The sequence below is a fragment of the Caretta caretta genome, chromosome 2, assembly GCF_965140235.1.
Source record: "Caretta caretta isolate rCarCar2 chromosome 2, rCarCar1.hap1, whole genome shotgun sequence".
In the NCBI taxonomy this organism is placed as follows: Eukaryota; Metazoa; Chordata; order Testudines; family Cheloniidae; genus Caretta; species Caretta caretta.
In genome coordinates, this window is record NC_134207.1 from 146,787,868 (window position 1) to 146,802,156 (window position 14,289).

Consider the following 14,289-nt stretch of genomic DNA (forward strand, 5'->3'; position numbering starts at 1 on the left):
CCTCTGCCCCATCCTGGATCTCCGCTCTCTGAACAAATTCATTTGTAACTTCCATTTTCATATGGTCACACTCCCCATTATCCTCCCATGCCTTCCCTGTGGCTCCTGCTTTGCAGCTCTTGATATGAAATACGCCTACGTTCATGTAGACATCCATCCTGCCCATCGCATATTTTTACATTTCATGGTGGGCGCCTCCCATTATCAGTTTTGGGTCCTCCCCTTCAAGATTGCCACTGCTCCCCGACATCATCACAAAAGTCTTCACAGCTGTGGCACCTTATATGCATTGACTAGGGCCCTCCCCCTTTCCCTACCTTGTCAACTGTCTTCTAGTTGCACTCTCGCACACCACTCTCCTCAACAGCATCCGGACCCCCTGTGCCCTCCTGGACTACTTGGGCATCTGTATCAACAAAGACAAATTGGTGCTTGTCCCCATGTGCACCTTCACCTTTATTGGCTCATGTCTGGACTCAGCTGAGCCTTTCTCCCTCTGGACCGCTTTGCAGCCCTGAGCGCTCTCATCGCACGCCTGTGCCATCGGCCAAGCACGCATGTCTGCCTGTGCCTCTCTCTCCTGGGCCACATGGCTGCCTACACCGCGGTCATGCCATTCGCTTGCTTGCATATGCGCTGCCTCCAACTGTGTCTCTGCTCAGTCTACAACCCACAGACGGACACTCACCCTCCCTCCATCCTTGCCTCCCTGACCTGGTGGTGCAATCCGTCCGCAGTCCTCGCAGGTATTCCTTTCGCACCACCCATGTCCCACACTACTCTCACCACCGATGCCTCACTGGTGGGCTGGGGAGCCCACTTGGACGGCCAAGGGCCTCTGGTCACACCGCGAGGCAAGGATGCAATCAGTGTCCTCGAACTGTGCTTGCAGTTTGTTTCTGCCACCTCCCTGTCCAAGTGTTGTCCCACAACATGGTGGTGGTCGTATATGTCAACAAGCAGGGCAGAGCCCGATCCCTCTGCCTCTATGTGGAGACTATCCTCCTTTGGAATTGGTGCCTCCAGCACATCACCCTCCACGCCGTACACCTTCCGGGCACAAGCAACTCCCTCACAGACCAGCTCAGTCACTCCTTCCATGTGAATCACGAGTGGGAACTCCACGATCCTATGCTATGCTACATCTTTCATGAGTGGGGCACGCCTCACTGGAACCTCTTCGCCACAGCAACCAACCATAAACTTCTACTCTTCTGCTCCAGGGGAGCCCTCAGTCCCAGTTTGCAGGGAAATGCCCTTCTCATTCCCAAGACTGACCAGCTCCATTATGCCTTCCCACCCATTCTCCTACTCCCCCAGATCCTCTGCAAAATCTGCTGGGATCAGGGGATAGTTCTCCTTGTGGCCCCTGCTTGGCCCTGCCAGTATTGGTCTCTGGACCTCCTTCATCCCTCCACTCATTCACCATCCATGCAGTTCTCATTTCCAGGACACTACAGGTAGAGGGTTTCAGCTTTTATCCAATTTCCTTAAGATCTAATCATGAAGGTCTGGCATCTTGTTTGATTGCCACCTATAACACTTCCTACTTGTATGTTATGTCTTTGATGACACCCAGACAGTCTTTGTACAGTGGGTTGTAGACATATAAGACTGAGGGCATGGCTACACTGGAAACTTCAAAGCGCTGTCGCAGGAGCGCTTCCGTGGCAGCACTTTGAACTGTGAATGTGGTCGCATGCAAGTTCTCCCAGCACTCCTAGTAATCCATCTCCACGAGGGAATTAGCTCCGAGCCTGTTTACACTAGCACTTTAAAGCGCTCTGACTTGCTGCACTCAGGAGGGTGATTTTTCACACCCCTGAGCCAGCAAGTTAGAGTGCTATAAAATGTAAGTGTAGCCAAGCCCTGAGAGGCTGTGGAGGGTTCGAAGTCTAAACTGATTTGGCCCTTAGGGGATTAAAATTTTCGAGGATTTAAATAGAGCACTTAAGGCCTGATCTACACTACAAAGGTAGGTCATCTTAACTACCTCTTTCAGGACTGTAAAAAATTTCACACACACACACACCCTTTGTGATGCATTTAAGCCAACCTAAGCCCCAGTGTCGACACTGCTAGGTTATTGAGAGAATTCTTCCACCAATCTAGCTACTGCCTCTTGGTAAGGTGGAGTTACTGAAGAGCCCCTTCTGTAGTAAGTGTCTACACTACAACGCTACAGTGGCATGGATGCAGCTGTGCCACTGTAGCATTTCTTCCTTGCATTCATCTTTTGTGCCTGCCACAGAAGGGGATTTCCCTAGGATATTTCATTAAATTTCTTTCAGGACTTTGCCCCTCAAAGTTTCTCAGTACCGACAGGGCCAAAGAATATCTTTCAAAAAGACACTCAGACCTGATCTGAAGATATCTTTCCTTAATCATTTGTTCCAATAGTTAATCCCCTTCTCTGTTTTTGTTTTTGTTTTAAATAAATAAATAAACGTGCCTGATTTCTCATTTGAATTTGTCTGGCTTTATGTTCCAGCCATTGGCTCTTGTTATTCCTTTCTCTGCCAGCTTTAATAACTCTTTAGTATCTGGTATTTTCTCCCCAGGAAGATATTTCTACACTATAATCAAGTCACTTCTTGTCCACCTTTTGGATAAGCTAAATGGTAAGTTTCAGAGTAACAGCCGTGTTAGTCTGTATTCGCAAAAAGAAAAGGAGTACTTGTGGCACCTTAGAGACTAACCAATTTATTTGAGCATGAGCTTTCGTGAGCTACAGCTCACTTCATCGGATGCATACCGTGGAAACTGCAGCAGACTTTATATACACACAGAGAATATGAAACAATACCTCCTCCCAGCCCACTGTCCTGCTGGTAATAGCTTATCTAAAGTGATCATCAGGTTGGGCCATTTCCAGCACAAATCCAGGTTTTCTCACCCTCCACCCCCCCACACAAATTCACTCTCCTGCTGGTGATAGCCCATCCTATCACCAGCAGGAGAGTGAATTTGTGTGTGGGGGTGGAGGGTGAGAAAACCTGGATTTGTGCTGGAAATGGCCCAACCTGATGATCACTTTAGATAAGCTATTACCTGGTTTTTGGGAGGGGGGTGAGGGGGTGAGAGAACCTGGATTTGTGCAGGAAATGGCCCAACTTGATTATCATGCACATTGTGTAAAGAGTTGTCACTTTGGATGGGCTATCACTAGCAGGAGAGTGAATTTGTGTGGGGGGGGTGGAGGGTGAGAAAACCTGGATTTGTGCTGGAAATGGCCCAACCTGATAATCACTTTAGATAAGCTATTACCAGCAGGACAGTGGGCTGGGAGGAGGTATTGTTTCATATTCTCTGTGTGTATATAAAGTCTGCTGCAGTTTCCATGGTATGCATCCGATGAAGTGAGCTGTAGCTCACGAAAGCTCATGCTCAAATAAATTGATTAGTCTCTAAGGTGCCACAAGTACTCCTTTTCTTTTTGCTAAATGGTAAGAACTCTTTAAGTCTCTTGTAAGGGATTCTTTTAAGCCCTCAAATCATTTTTGTGGCTCTTTTCTGTACCCTCTCCAATTTTTCTACATCCTTTTTAAAATGTGGACATCAGAAATGAATGCTGTATTCCAGAATCAGTCTCACCAATACTATATACACCTCCTTACTTTTCCTTATTAATCCCATGTTTACACATCCAAGGATCACATTAGTCCTTTTAGCCACAGCATTGCACTAGCAGTTCCTGTTCCATTTTGTCTGTCCACTATAACCTCTAAATCCTTCTGAGAGTCACTGTATATCCCATTCTTTATGACCTGCATTTTGTTCCTAAATGTATGAACTTGCATTTGAGTATATTAAAATGCATTTTGTTTGAATGGGCCCACCTTGCCAAAATATCCAGATTACTCCAAATGACTTCCCCTACCACTCCAACATTCTTTGTGTCCTCTGCAAATTTTAGTAAAAGTGATAAAATTCCTTACTGTAGCCAATACAATGCTGGCCAAAGGAAGGTATTTTTGTAGTTTTTCCTTTTTGGCTGGCATGGGGATTTTATTCCTGATACTTCACAGTATAAATGCATGGAAGAATTCTATATTTGTGCCTTCTCAGTCTGAGAGTCTGGAAAGAGAGGTTTCATGTAAAAACTCTCAGGTCCATCCTTCAGGCCATGCACGAGGTGGTTTCCTTTGCTCGGAAGGATACATACCTTTTATATTTCCATTTGTCCAGATCTTGGTGTTCTTCAAGAAGTGTCCCTGTGGATGCTCCACTTCAGGTCAAGGTGTGTCCCAGCACCTTCGATCGGATATTTCTACAGCAGTACTCCTGCGGGCTGCACACGCGCTGTGCCTGCCTCTCAAGCTGTCAGTGTTTGAATAGCACGTACACAGCCCGGACTCCTCAGTTCCTTCTCTACCATCCCTGGCTAGAGATAGAATTCAGCAGTGCTCTTTGAGATTAGCTAGCTAGTTTGTTTCTCTGTTTAGTTAGATAGTTTTTAATCATTAGAGTTACTATTTAGAAAAGTTGCATTACCTGTTACATTTATTTTTGGTGGGAAAAAAAACTCTGCCGTTATGGACATGCCTGGCTCCCCAGGCTTCAAGAGATACGCCTCCTGTAAGGATGCCATCCCCATCTCAGATGGGCATTCACAGTGTGTACGCTGTTTGGGGGAGTCTCATGTACCCCAAAAAGGCATCCACTGTAGCAAATTGAAAGCGCGGACCCGCAAGAACAGGGAGCTCAGGCTTAAAATGCTGTCCAGGAAAACTCCCTCAGACCTGCTTCTGACCCTGGCCAGCAAACCTCTGTGACACCCTCCAGAGGCAAAGCAAAAGCAAAAAAAACAGCCAGCTTCCTCTCCCCTCAGGAGTCATTCCGCAGGGGAAAAGTTAAAACCGGTAACTCCTGCTCCACAGTTCAGCACCTTTCACGTTGCAAGCACCTCAGGCACCGACTGTGAGTCGGCTGCCCCTCTACAAGGTGCCAAGACTCAGGACTTTCAGTTGCCCACCTCTTTCAGCTCTCCCTCAGCCACCTCTCTCAGTACAGTGCCGAGAGCTGCTACGGTGCCAACAATACAAGTGGCAGCTGCGGCACCGTCCTTTGATCTTGCGCACTGCTTTTGCAGCCACTGCTCTCGGCACCGAGCCCCCTGAGGTCTCCAGCGTTTATTGCAGTGCCTACCACAGGGGCACCTACTCCGCAGAGCCAACCTGCACCCCCGGCATCAGCAGATGCCCCAGCAGACTCTGCCTCCATCAGCTCCACCGCAGTTTTTACAGCCAGAGGAGTAAAGGGTGTCCCATGCTCCTGAGTCTCCTCTTCTCGGCACCAGTTTATCACTGAGACCTTTAGCACCCTACCTTCAAGCCCCTCCAATGAAGTGTGGGAGGAAGAGGAATACAATGACCAGATGTTTTCCTCTCAGTACTCTCCCCAGATTCAGTTACCTACAAGTGGGAGATGCACTACAGCATGATGTCCATATCCTCAAGGCTATCCACACTAGTATGGCAATCCCTGGATGGGACCACCTATGCCCCCCACCCGAGGCAATGGCCACACTGGGGTCCATGGACCTACACCACACCACACTCAGGTGTTACGCGGGCTGCCCGGAGGAAAGCTGTCAGATACTCCCCACTGCCGGCTTACACTGAAACCCAGATAATACCTGAAGTGGCCACCACCTCTACAGAGGACACTACCCCGCACACTTCCTCTCCAGCAATAACACCACAAGATGCCACAGTTCCCCCACCACCTCCCACTACTGATGAGCTTGCTCACTTTCAAGAGTTGTTTCAGAGAGTGACAGAAGAGCTCAAGATTACCCTGGAGGAGGTACCTGAAACACACCATGAGCTGACCGACATGCTGCAAGCTATGACCTCCTCCAAAATAGCCCTACCAATTAATAGGGCCATTATGAAACCTGCTAAAACTATTTGGCAGACCCCAGTCACAATAACACTCACTAGCAAGAGACTGGACCGCAAATATTTCATAGAATCATAAAATATCAGGATTGGAAGGGACCTCAGGAGGTCATCTAGTCCAACCCCCTGCTCAAAGCGGGACCAATCCCCAATTTTTGCCCCAGATCCCTAAATGGCCCCCTCAAGGATTGAACTCACAACCATGGGTTTAGCAGGCCAATGCTCAAACCACTGAGCTATCCCTCCCCCCCATCTAAGGGTTCTGAATTTCTATTCACGCATCCCTCACCTAATTCGCTACTGGTCAATGCGGCCAATCAGAAAAACAAATACCAACACTTCCGATCCAACCCATTGGACAAAGATAACAAGAGACTGAACTCATTCGGCCACAAAAGTGTATTCTTCTTTCACTTTGCAGTTTAGAGTAGCGAATTATGCGGTGCTCTTAGCAAAATATGAACACAAAAATTATGCTCGGGTAATGCAATTTATTGATGTGTCAGAGGATAAACGACAACTATTTAAAGCAGTGGTGTCCGAGGGCCAATTGATCTCCCACACAGCTCTTCAAGCCGCCCTCAATGCTCCGGACGCAGCCGCCAGATCCACGGCCATCATCATGCAGTGGGCATCATGGTTTGTTTCTTCCTCCTTTCCGAAGGAGATACAGTATACGGTCGAAGATCTCCCCTTTGATGGAGACAAGCTCTTCGCCTCTATGACTAATGAGGTCCTTCACTCCATGAAGGACTCACGTGCCACACTCCGATCCTTAGACATCCAACCACCTGCCTCAAAGAGGAGACCATATAGATATCAGCCATACCAACGACCACATTACCATACCTTTGCACGACATCCACCTTTAAGTCAATATGATACGCAACAACAACGACATAGGCCCAGGAACCAACGATGTCACCCTCCACAATCAACGGCGACCCACCCTCCTAACCCAAATAAACAAATTTGAAGTCTTGGTCGAGGGTATAAAAAAACTCGCACCCTCTCCAGTGCCAATTCCAATCAACCATTTCTTTGGACACCGTTTGCAGCCGTTCCTGGCCAACTGGAAAACCATAAGTACGGAAATTATCAGATCGGGTTATGCCATCCCCTTTCTCTCGTTACCTCCCATCCACCCTCCAACCCCGTCCCTCTTCAGGGACCCCTCTCATGAACAATTGCTCTGTCAGGACGTACAACACCTCATACATCTCGGAGCAATAGAGGAGGTACCCCTTCAACACAGAGGGAAAGGGTTTTATTTCCCCTACTTCTTCACGGAAAAGAAAAATGATGGTTGGTGCCCTATCCTCGATCTTTGACGTTTGAACAAGTTCGTCAAGAAACAGAAATCCGGATGGTTACTCTCCCAATGATAATTCCGACGCTGGAGCAAGGAGATTGGTTTTCAACCCTCCATCTCCCAGGCACGTATTTCCATGTCTCTGTCCACCCTTCCCATCAACGTTTCCTCAGGTTTGCTGTGGGAGCACAACACTACCAACACAGAGTCCTCCCATTTGGTCTCTCCACCACACCACATGTCTTCTCCAAGGTGGTAGCAGTTATAATAGCACATCTCAGAAAAAAATGGAATCCTCATATTTCCTTACCTGGACGACTGTCTCCTCAAGTCTCCCACTCAGAAGCGAACCACGCAACTCTTGCAGCCCTTCACTGCTTCCACACCTTGGGCCTGCAAATAAACAAAAACAAATCTACCTTACAGCCTACCCAACAAATTGACTTAATCGGTGCCCACCTCAGTTCCACCATCGGTTTTGAATCTCTCCCCCAGGACAGATTCCACACAATGGGCAACCTTATTACCCAGATATGTGCCAGCCCACAGACTACAGTCTGAGACTCCCTAAAGCTCTTAGGACATATGGCCGCTTGCACATCTTTGATCGCAAATGCTGGCCTTTACATGCGATGCCTTCAGGGTTGGCTTGCCATTGTATACAAACCAAACAAGCACAGGCGAAGCAAGTTAATAATAATGCCCCAGAAAGTCAAGGACTGACTTCTGTGGTGGACCTCTCCCATCAGCTTCTGCACTGGGATTCCCTTCCGACAAGATCCCCCTTCGATTACCATCGCCACAGATGCATCCCTCACAGGATGGGGAGCACACATCGGCCACCTCACCACTCAGGGTCTCTTGGCCACTTCGGAAATGAAGCTTCACATAAATTTGCTAGAGCTCTGAGCCGTACGCAATGCCTGTCTCCATTTCCTTCCCATCATCCAAAACCACAGAATTCGAATCATGACTGACAACATCACGTGCATGTTTTATGTCAACAGACGGGGGAGCCCAGTCACACTCCCTCTGCACAGAGGCGGTAAAACTTTGGAACTGGTGCCTTTAACACAATATCCATATCTCCGCCTCATACCTACCAAGTTCTCAGAATACCACCAAAGACAAGCTCAGCCGATCGTTCCCCATACAACACGAGTGGGAACTCAATGACACCATTCTTTCCAACATTTTCCAGACCTAGGGTTATCCCCAACTGGATCTATTTGCCACAGCAACAAACAAAAAATGCCTGACATTCTGCTCCAGAGCAGGCCTGGGGAAACGCTCACGGGGGGACGCCTTTATGCTCCCATGAACTGAACTCTCATATGTGTTCCCACCAATGCCTCTATTTCACAAAGTAATTCAGAAGATACAAACAGACATAATCAACATCATTCTCATAGCCCCAGCATGGCCCAGACAACCGTGGTACCCATTTATCCTGCGCATGTCGATCAAGCCTCTCATCCTCCCCCACTCAGCAACAACAGCGGGGACAACTATTTCACCCCCGACATACAACGTCTACATCTGAGGGCCTTGCTAATCAATGGTTCTGTAATGCGGAGTTAACATGTTCGGACCAAGCACGCACTGTGTTGCTACACAGCAGAACACACAACACATGCACGATCTACCTGCATAAATGGAAACGGTTCACATCTTGGTGCGCTGACAAACAGACCTCTCCAGCTTCTGCTTCACTTCCACTGATACTGGATTGCCTGTTACACCTTGTCAAGGTTCCTCCCCCACTCTGAACGCTAGGGTACAGGTGTGGGGACCTGCATGAAAACCTCCTAAGCCTATCTTTACCAGCTTAGATCAAAACTTCCCCAAGGTTCAAAATATTCCACCCTTTGTCCTTGGTTTGGCCGTTACCACCACCAAACAAATACTGGTTACTGGGGAAGAGCTGTTTGGAAACATCTTTCCCCCCAAATACTTCCCAAAACCTTGCACCCCACTTCCTGGACAAGGTTTGGTAAAAAGCCTCACCAATTTGACTAGCTGACTACAGACCCAGACCCTTGGATCTTAAGAACAATGAACAATCCTCCCAACACTTGCACCCCCCCCTTTCCTGGGAAATGTTGGATAAAAAGCCTCACCAATTTGCATAGGTGACCACAGACCCAAACTCTTGGATCTGAGAGCAATGAAAAAGCATTCAGTTTTCTTACAAGAAGACTTTTAATAGAAATAGGAGTAAATAGAAGTAAAGAAATCCCCTCTGTAAAATCAGGATGGTAGATACCTTACAGGGTAATTAGATTCAAAACATAGAGAATCCCTCTAGGCAAAACCTTAAGTTACAAAAAAGATACACAGACAGAAATAGTTATTCTATTCAGCACAATTCTTTTCTCAGCCATTTAAAGAAATCATAATCTAACACATACCTAGCTAGATTACTTACTAAAAGTTCTAAGACTCCATTCCTGGTCTATCCCCGACAAAAGCAGCATATAGACAGACAGAGACCGTTTGTTTCTCTCCCTCCTCCCAGCTTTTGAAAATATCTTGTCTCCTCATTGGTCATTTTGGTCAGGTGCCAGCAAGGTTACCTTTAGCTTCTTAACCCTTTACAGGTGAGAGGAGTTTTCCTCTGGCCAGGAGGGATTTTAAAGGGGTTTACCCTTCCCTTTATATTTATGACACACCTTAAAACATCTGGCCTCTCTACAAGCTCACTCAAGGTCCACCTCGCAGCAGTCATCGCCTTCCATCATAAGATTGACAACATTACGGTCTTTGCCTATCCAGTCACCAAAAGGTTCCTGAAGGACATCCATACGTTATACCCAGACGTGAAACCGCCTGCTACACCTTGGGATTTACACCTAGTCCTGAAAGCCCTGATGGATAAACCCTTTGAACCGATAGCTACCTGCTCTCTTCTCCACTTATTCATGAAGACCGCCTTCCTCATAGCAATCATGTCTGCCAGACAAGTAGGAGAAAGGGGGGGGCTTATGGCGGACCCTCCGTATACCACATTCTTCCGCGATAAGGTCACACTCTGCACACATCCAAAGTTCTTACCACACTCTTCTTTTCACCTCAATGAACCTATACACCTCCCAACATTTTTCCCAAAACATCATGCTAACACCTTTGAAACAACAGTGCACACTCTTGATGTGCACAGAGCATTATCCTTTTACCTGGATAGAACAAAACCGTTTAGAAAACCCCCCGGACTTTTTGTATCTACTACTCAGTGCTCACAGGGAAATGCTATCTCTACACAGAGACTTTCCCAAAGGATTGCTGACTGCATACGCCTTTGTTACCAACTCAGGCAAATACAACCTCCTACATCAATTAGGACACACTCCGCCAGAGCTCTCTCCACCTCCACGGCATTGCTCCGTAATGTCCCAGTGTCCGACATATGCAAGGCAGCTACCTGGGCGTCAAACCTTACCTTCGCTAATCACTACGCTCTCATCCACACTGCAGTGTCCGACACCAGATTGGGTGGCGCTGTCTTGTCAACAGCCTTCTTGCCTCATCCGAAATCCCAACCATCCTAATGAATACTACTTTTCAGTCACCTGAAGTGGAGCATCCACAGGGACATCTCTCTCGAAGAAGAGGAGGTTACTCACCCTGTGCAGTAACTGACATTCTTCGAGATGCTCCACTACCCCCCTCCTCCCCTCTATTTTGGAATTCGTAACGCACTCCGTTGTAGAGAAGGAACTGAGGAGCCCAGGCTGTGCACATCCTATTCAAGAGGCAGGCACAGCGCGTGCGCAGCCCATAGGGGTACAACTGTAGAAATCTCCGATAGAAGGCGCTGGGACTCACCTTGACCTGAAGTTGAGCACCCACAGGGACACTCATATCGAAGAATGTCAGTTACTGCACAGGGTGAGTAACCTCCTCTTATCTGTACTACCCATTAATAACTTTTATTTATAGTTTTTGCACCCTTTGGGAAATTTGCTTCATCTCACCTGGACAAAGGATCAGTAAAAAATTGAGGAACTGTAGCAGCAATGTGCTTGAGTTATAGGTAAGGTGAGATTTTTGTCATGGTTATCTTTAGTAAAAATAACCAACAGTTTGCAGGCAATAAACAAAATTTCACAGAAGCTTGTGACCTGTCTGTGACTTTTACTGAAAAAAATTGGTGGGGGAGGCTGACAGGAGCTGACTGAAACCCGGGGAGGGGCGGGGCGGGGGATGAGAGCCCAAACCCTGCTGTGGGATGGGGGCTCGGAACTCTAAGGTTTCCCCGCCACCTGCAGTGGCTCACAGCTCCAAGGTTCCACATCGCCCACAGAGGCTCACAGCTCTGTGTTCTCTGCCTCCGGTAGTGGCACACAGCTCTGGGACCGGTGGCTAGGAGCTGTGGGGGGTCACTTACTGTCTGTGTATGCTGAGAGCTGTCCCCACCAACTGACCGCTCTGGCTCTGCCACCCTGGGGCTGAAGCGGAAAATGTCACAGAGGTGTCTGTAAATCACAGAATCCATAATCTCTGTGACATAATCTTATTCTTAGCTATAGATTATCTATCTGACTCTGCTTGTCTGGGAGCCTCTGTCAGCCCACCACCATGTCCTAATGCATTGCAGCAATTGTTCAGCAATGGTGTGTGAACAGAAAAGGAGGCATTCCCATCTCCTTCCAGAAGCCCTTTGCATATGGTCAGAAACTCACCTCGCTTTTCTGAGCCTTATACCTCAAGCCATTCACTTTCTCAAAAGGAAACTTCATTCCCTTAAAGTAAAATGGGTACAAAAGTTCTATAGGTCTGTCATCCAGACATTTCTGTTTTTCGCTTCAAGGACTGTAACTAAGGCAAGCCTTGGCAGATTGCCTTCTCTTGGTGAGTAAAAGACTGCTTCCTGACAGAGTATGTTAAAACTGGAAAACCTTAGCTTCTGGAAGACCTTGACCACAGTTTATCAGATCCTTCCTAAATTATTTATCTTGTGGGCTTGAGAGCCAAGGTATCTCTCCTTCTGCAAAGCAGCCATATAGTCACTTCTGCTTCACATATATTATGTGCTACTGTCAGTGGAATTTGTCTGTGGCAGACTCTGAATTTGGTAGAGCAGTACTCCAAGTGCTCCCTCATCTCTGGATTCCACCAGTTGCTACATCTACTGATCATCATATCTGTTTCTGGATAGGATGGGCAAAGACAAGACTATGACAAATAAGATTGCTGTTGAGAAGTCTTTTCCATTAATTAAATATCAAAGGCAAAGTTCAAAGTGCACAGATTTAAGAATTTAACTGTTAATATTTACAACATAATTGTCTAAACATCTCTTCCAAAGATTTGATTCTCATTAGCTATGGAATTGCTCTACCTCATCTTATATAGAAATGGAAATTTGTGGATTGAAGAGTTTGATTTGAATGCTTCCCAGATTATTAGAAATTGGAGGTTGTGCAAAACTGTAATTAACTAAAAATTAACACAGTTAACAAATTAATTTTGCCTAGATTTGCACTAGTGTTTTGGCTGTGTCCTCAGATTTATCATAATATTTTGCCCATTATTTGAAAAACAGGTATCTCTGCTAGTACTTAACGATTTAGACAAGAATTTTTATATCACTTGTAAAGCCATTACCTTTTAGCACACCACTTTTCAATGTGTAATCTATATGCTAATTAGGCACTTGCATTTGTAAATTACAGCTACTATAATACGTTTCAGAAGACATCTGTTCAACTGGGTAATTTTTTGTTTACCTTTAACTAAAAGCTAATCCATTTGTCTATTTCCTGTTGACACAGTATTGTTTTATCAGATGTCAGTGTCGCTATATTTTATAAAAGGGATATAACCAACAGGGATATGGCAAATCCTCTTTATATACAGCATATACATTGAAAAAACAAAATAAAAATAAACAAAAATTGTCCAATCTAATACCAAGTCTACAGTTATCTTCCAATGTGTTGTTCTAGCCCTGCAGGGATATGGAATATGGTTAAAAAAAAAAAAAAAGATTTTGTCAAACCATTCATGGTCTCCTCATGCATTTTCAGAATCTAAAAATTATAGCTGTGCAAACCAACGTAGAGTGAGTGTGTGTGTGTGTATAATGTGAATTAATAGGAATTTTGTATGCACATGGTTTTCATCAACAGTATATAGTTCTCACTGTGCTTGCAAACTGACTTTGTCACTGTTAGAGAAGTATAGACAATAAATCATATATTGTAATCTTGTCTATGAAATTAATCATAAACATGCCATTTATTTTTCTCTTAAATTCAGGGAAAGCATTCAAAAAAGAGTCACTGTTATGCACCCATGAACAGAGATCACCGCAGAATCATCCATGAGTTAGCTCAAATTTATGGCATTGAAAGCGTGAGCTATGACAATGAACCAAAGCGTAATGTTGTTATCACTGCAGTGAAGTATGTTATATTAATCTTTTTTATTTTAGTTTGCAAAGTAATTAACATCCATTCAGTAGATACAAATATTGTGTTTTCTATATTTTGTTCTGAGTTTATTTTATTTACAACTTGCAAAATACATCCTTTATACTTTGTAAGTTCTATAGAAGCAGCTTTTAAATGGTTGGGGTGGAAGGGATGCATAATCTCACATGATTGTATTTCCATCAGTTTGGGGTATTTCTTCTGATTTCACCTCAGTCTCCCATTTTTAAGTATGACAAGACTATCCAATTATAGTTCCTTTGACTCCCAGCTGTGTTTTTGCTGTAGTTCTTACTTCCGGTCATGAGAGGTTGCTGCTCTCACTACTGCTGAGTAACCCACAGGCATGAACTCCTGCTCCTGATGATGATCACTTTCTCTCTTGCCAGCTTCCCCACTGTCTGTTTTATCTTTTCAAGAGAAGGGGAAGAGGCATCAGCTAGATGCAGGGAGGAATGGGAGGAACTTTTAATGGGGGCAAAAAGAAGGGAAGTCTTAAGGTGAAAATTGAAGGGGGAGCAACACCTGAGAGGGACTAGGATCAGAGAAAGGGAGAGAAATTGAGTGAAAAACAAAAGGGAGTTGCCTCATAAAGATGCCACAGAAGGGATCAGGCCAACTCTGGAAGTGGATAGCCAAG

The 14,289-nt window shown here is 45.7% G+C and overlaps 1 protein-coding gene across 5 annotated transcripts in view; it reads left to right on the forward strand.

Annotated features, from left to right (window-relative positions):
* Positions 1-14,289, forward strand: part of NFX1 (nuclear transcription factor, X-box binding 1) — a 253,243-nt gene that overhangs the window by 214,416 nt on the left and 24,538 nt on the right. For 4 of the 5 annotated variants that reach the window (XR_007355121.2, XM_048839501.2, XM_048839500.2 and 1 more), the window contains one exon: positions 13,477-13,622. Coding sequence is in view for 3 of the 5 variants with exons in the window: in XM_048839501.2 (XP_048695458.1) it covers positions 13,477-13,622 (146 nt within the window). In the remaining 2 variants the exon portion in view is untranslated. Of the gene's footprint in view, positions 1-13,476; positions 13,623-14,289 lie in introns of those variants that run through there. The other variant, XR_007355124.2, reaches the window with a different exon arrangement.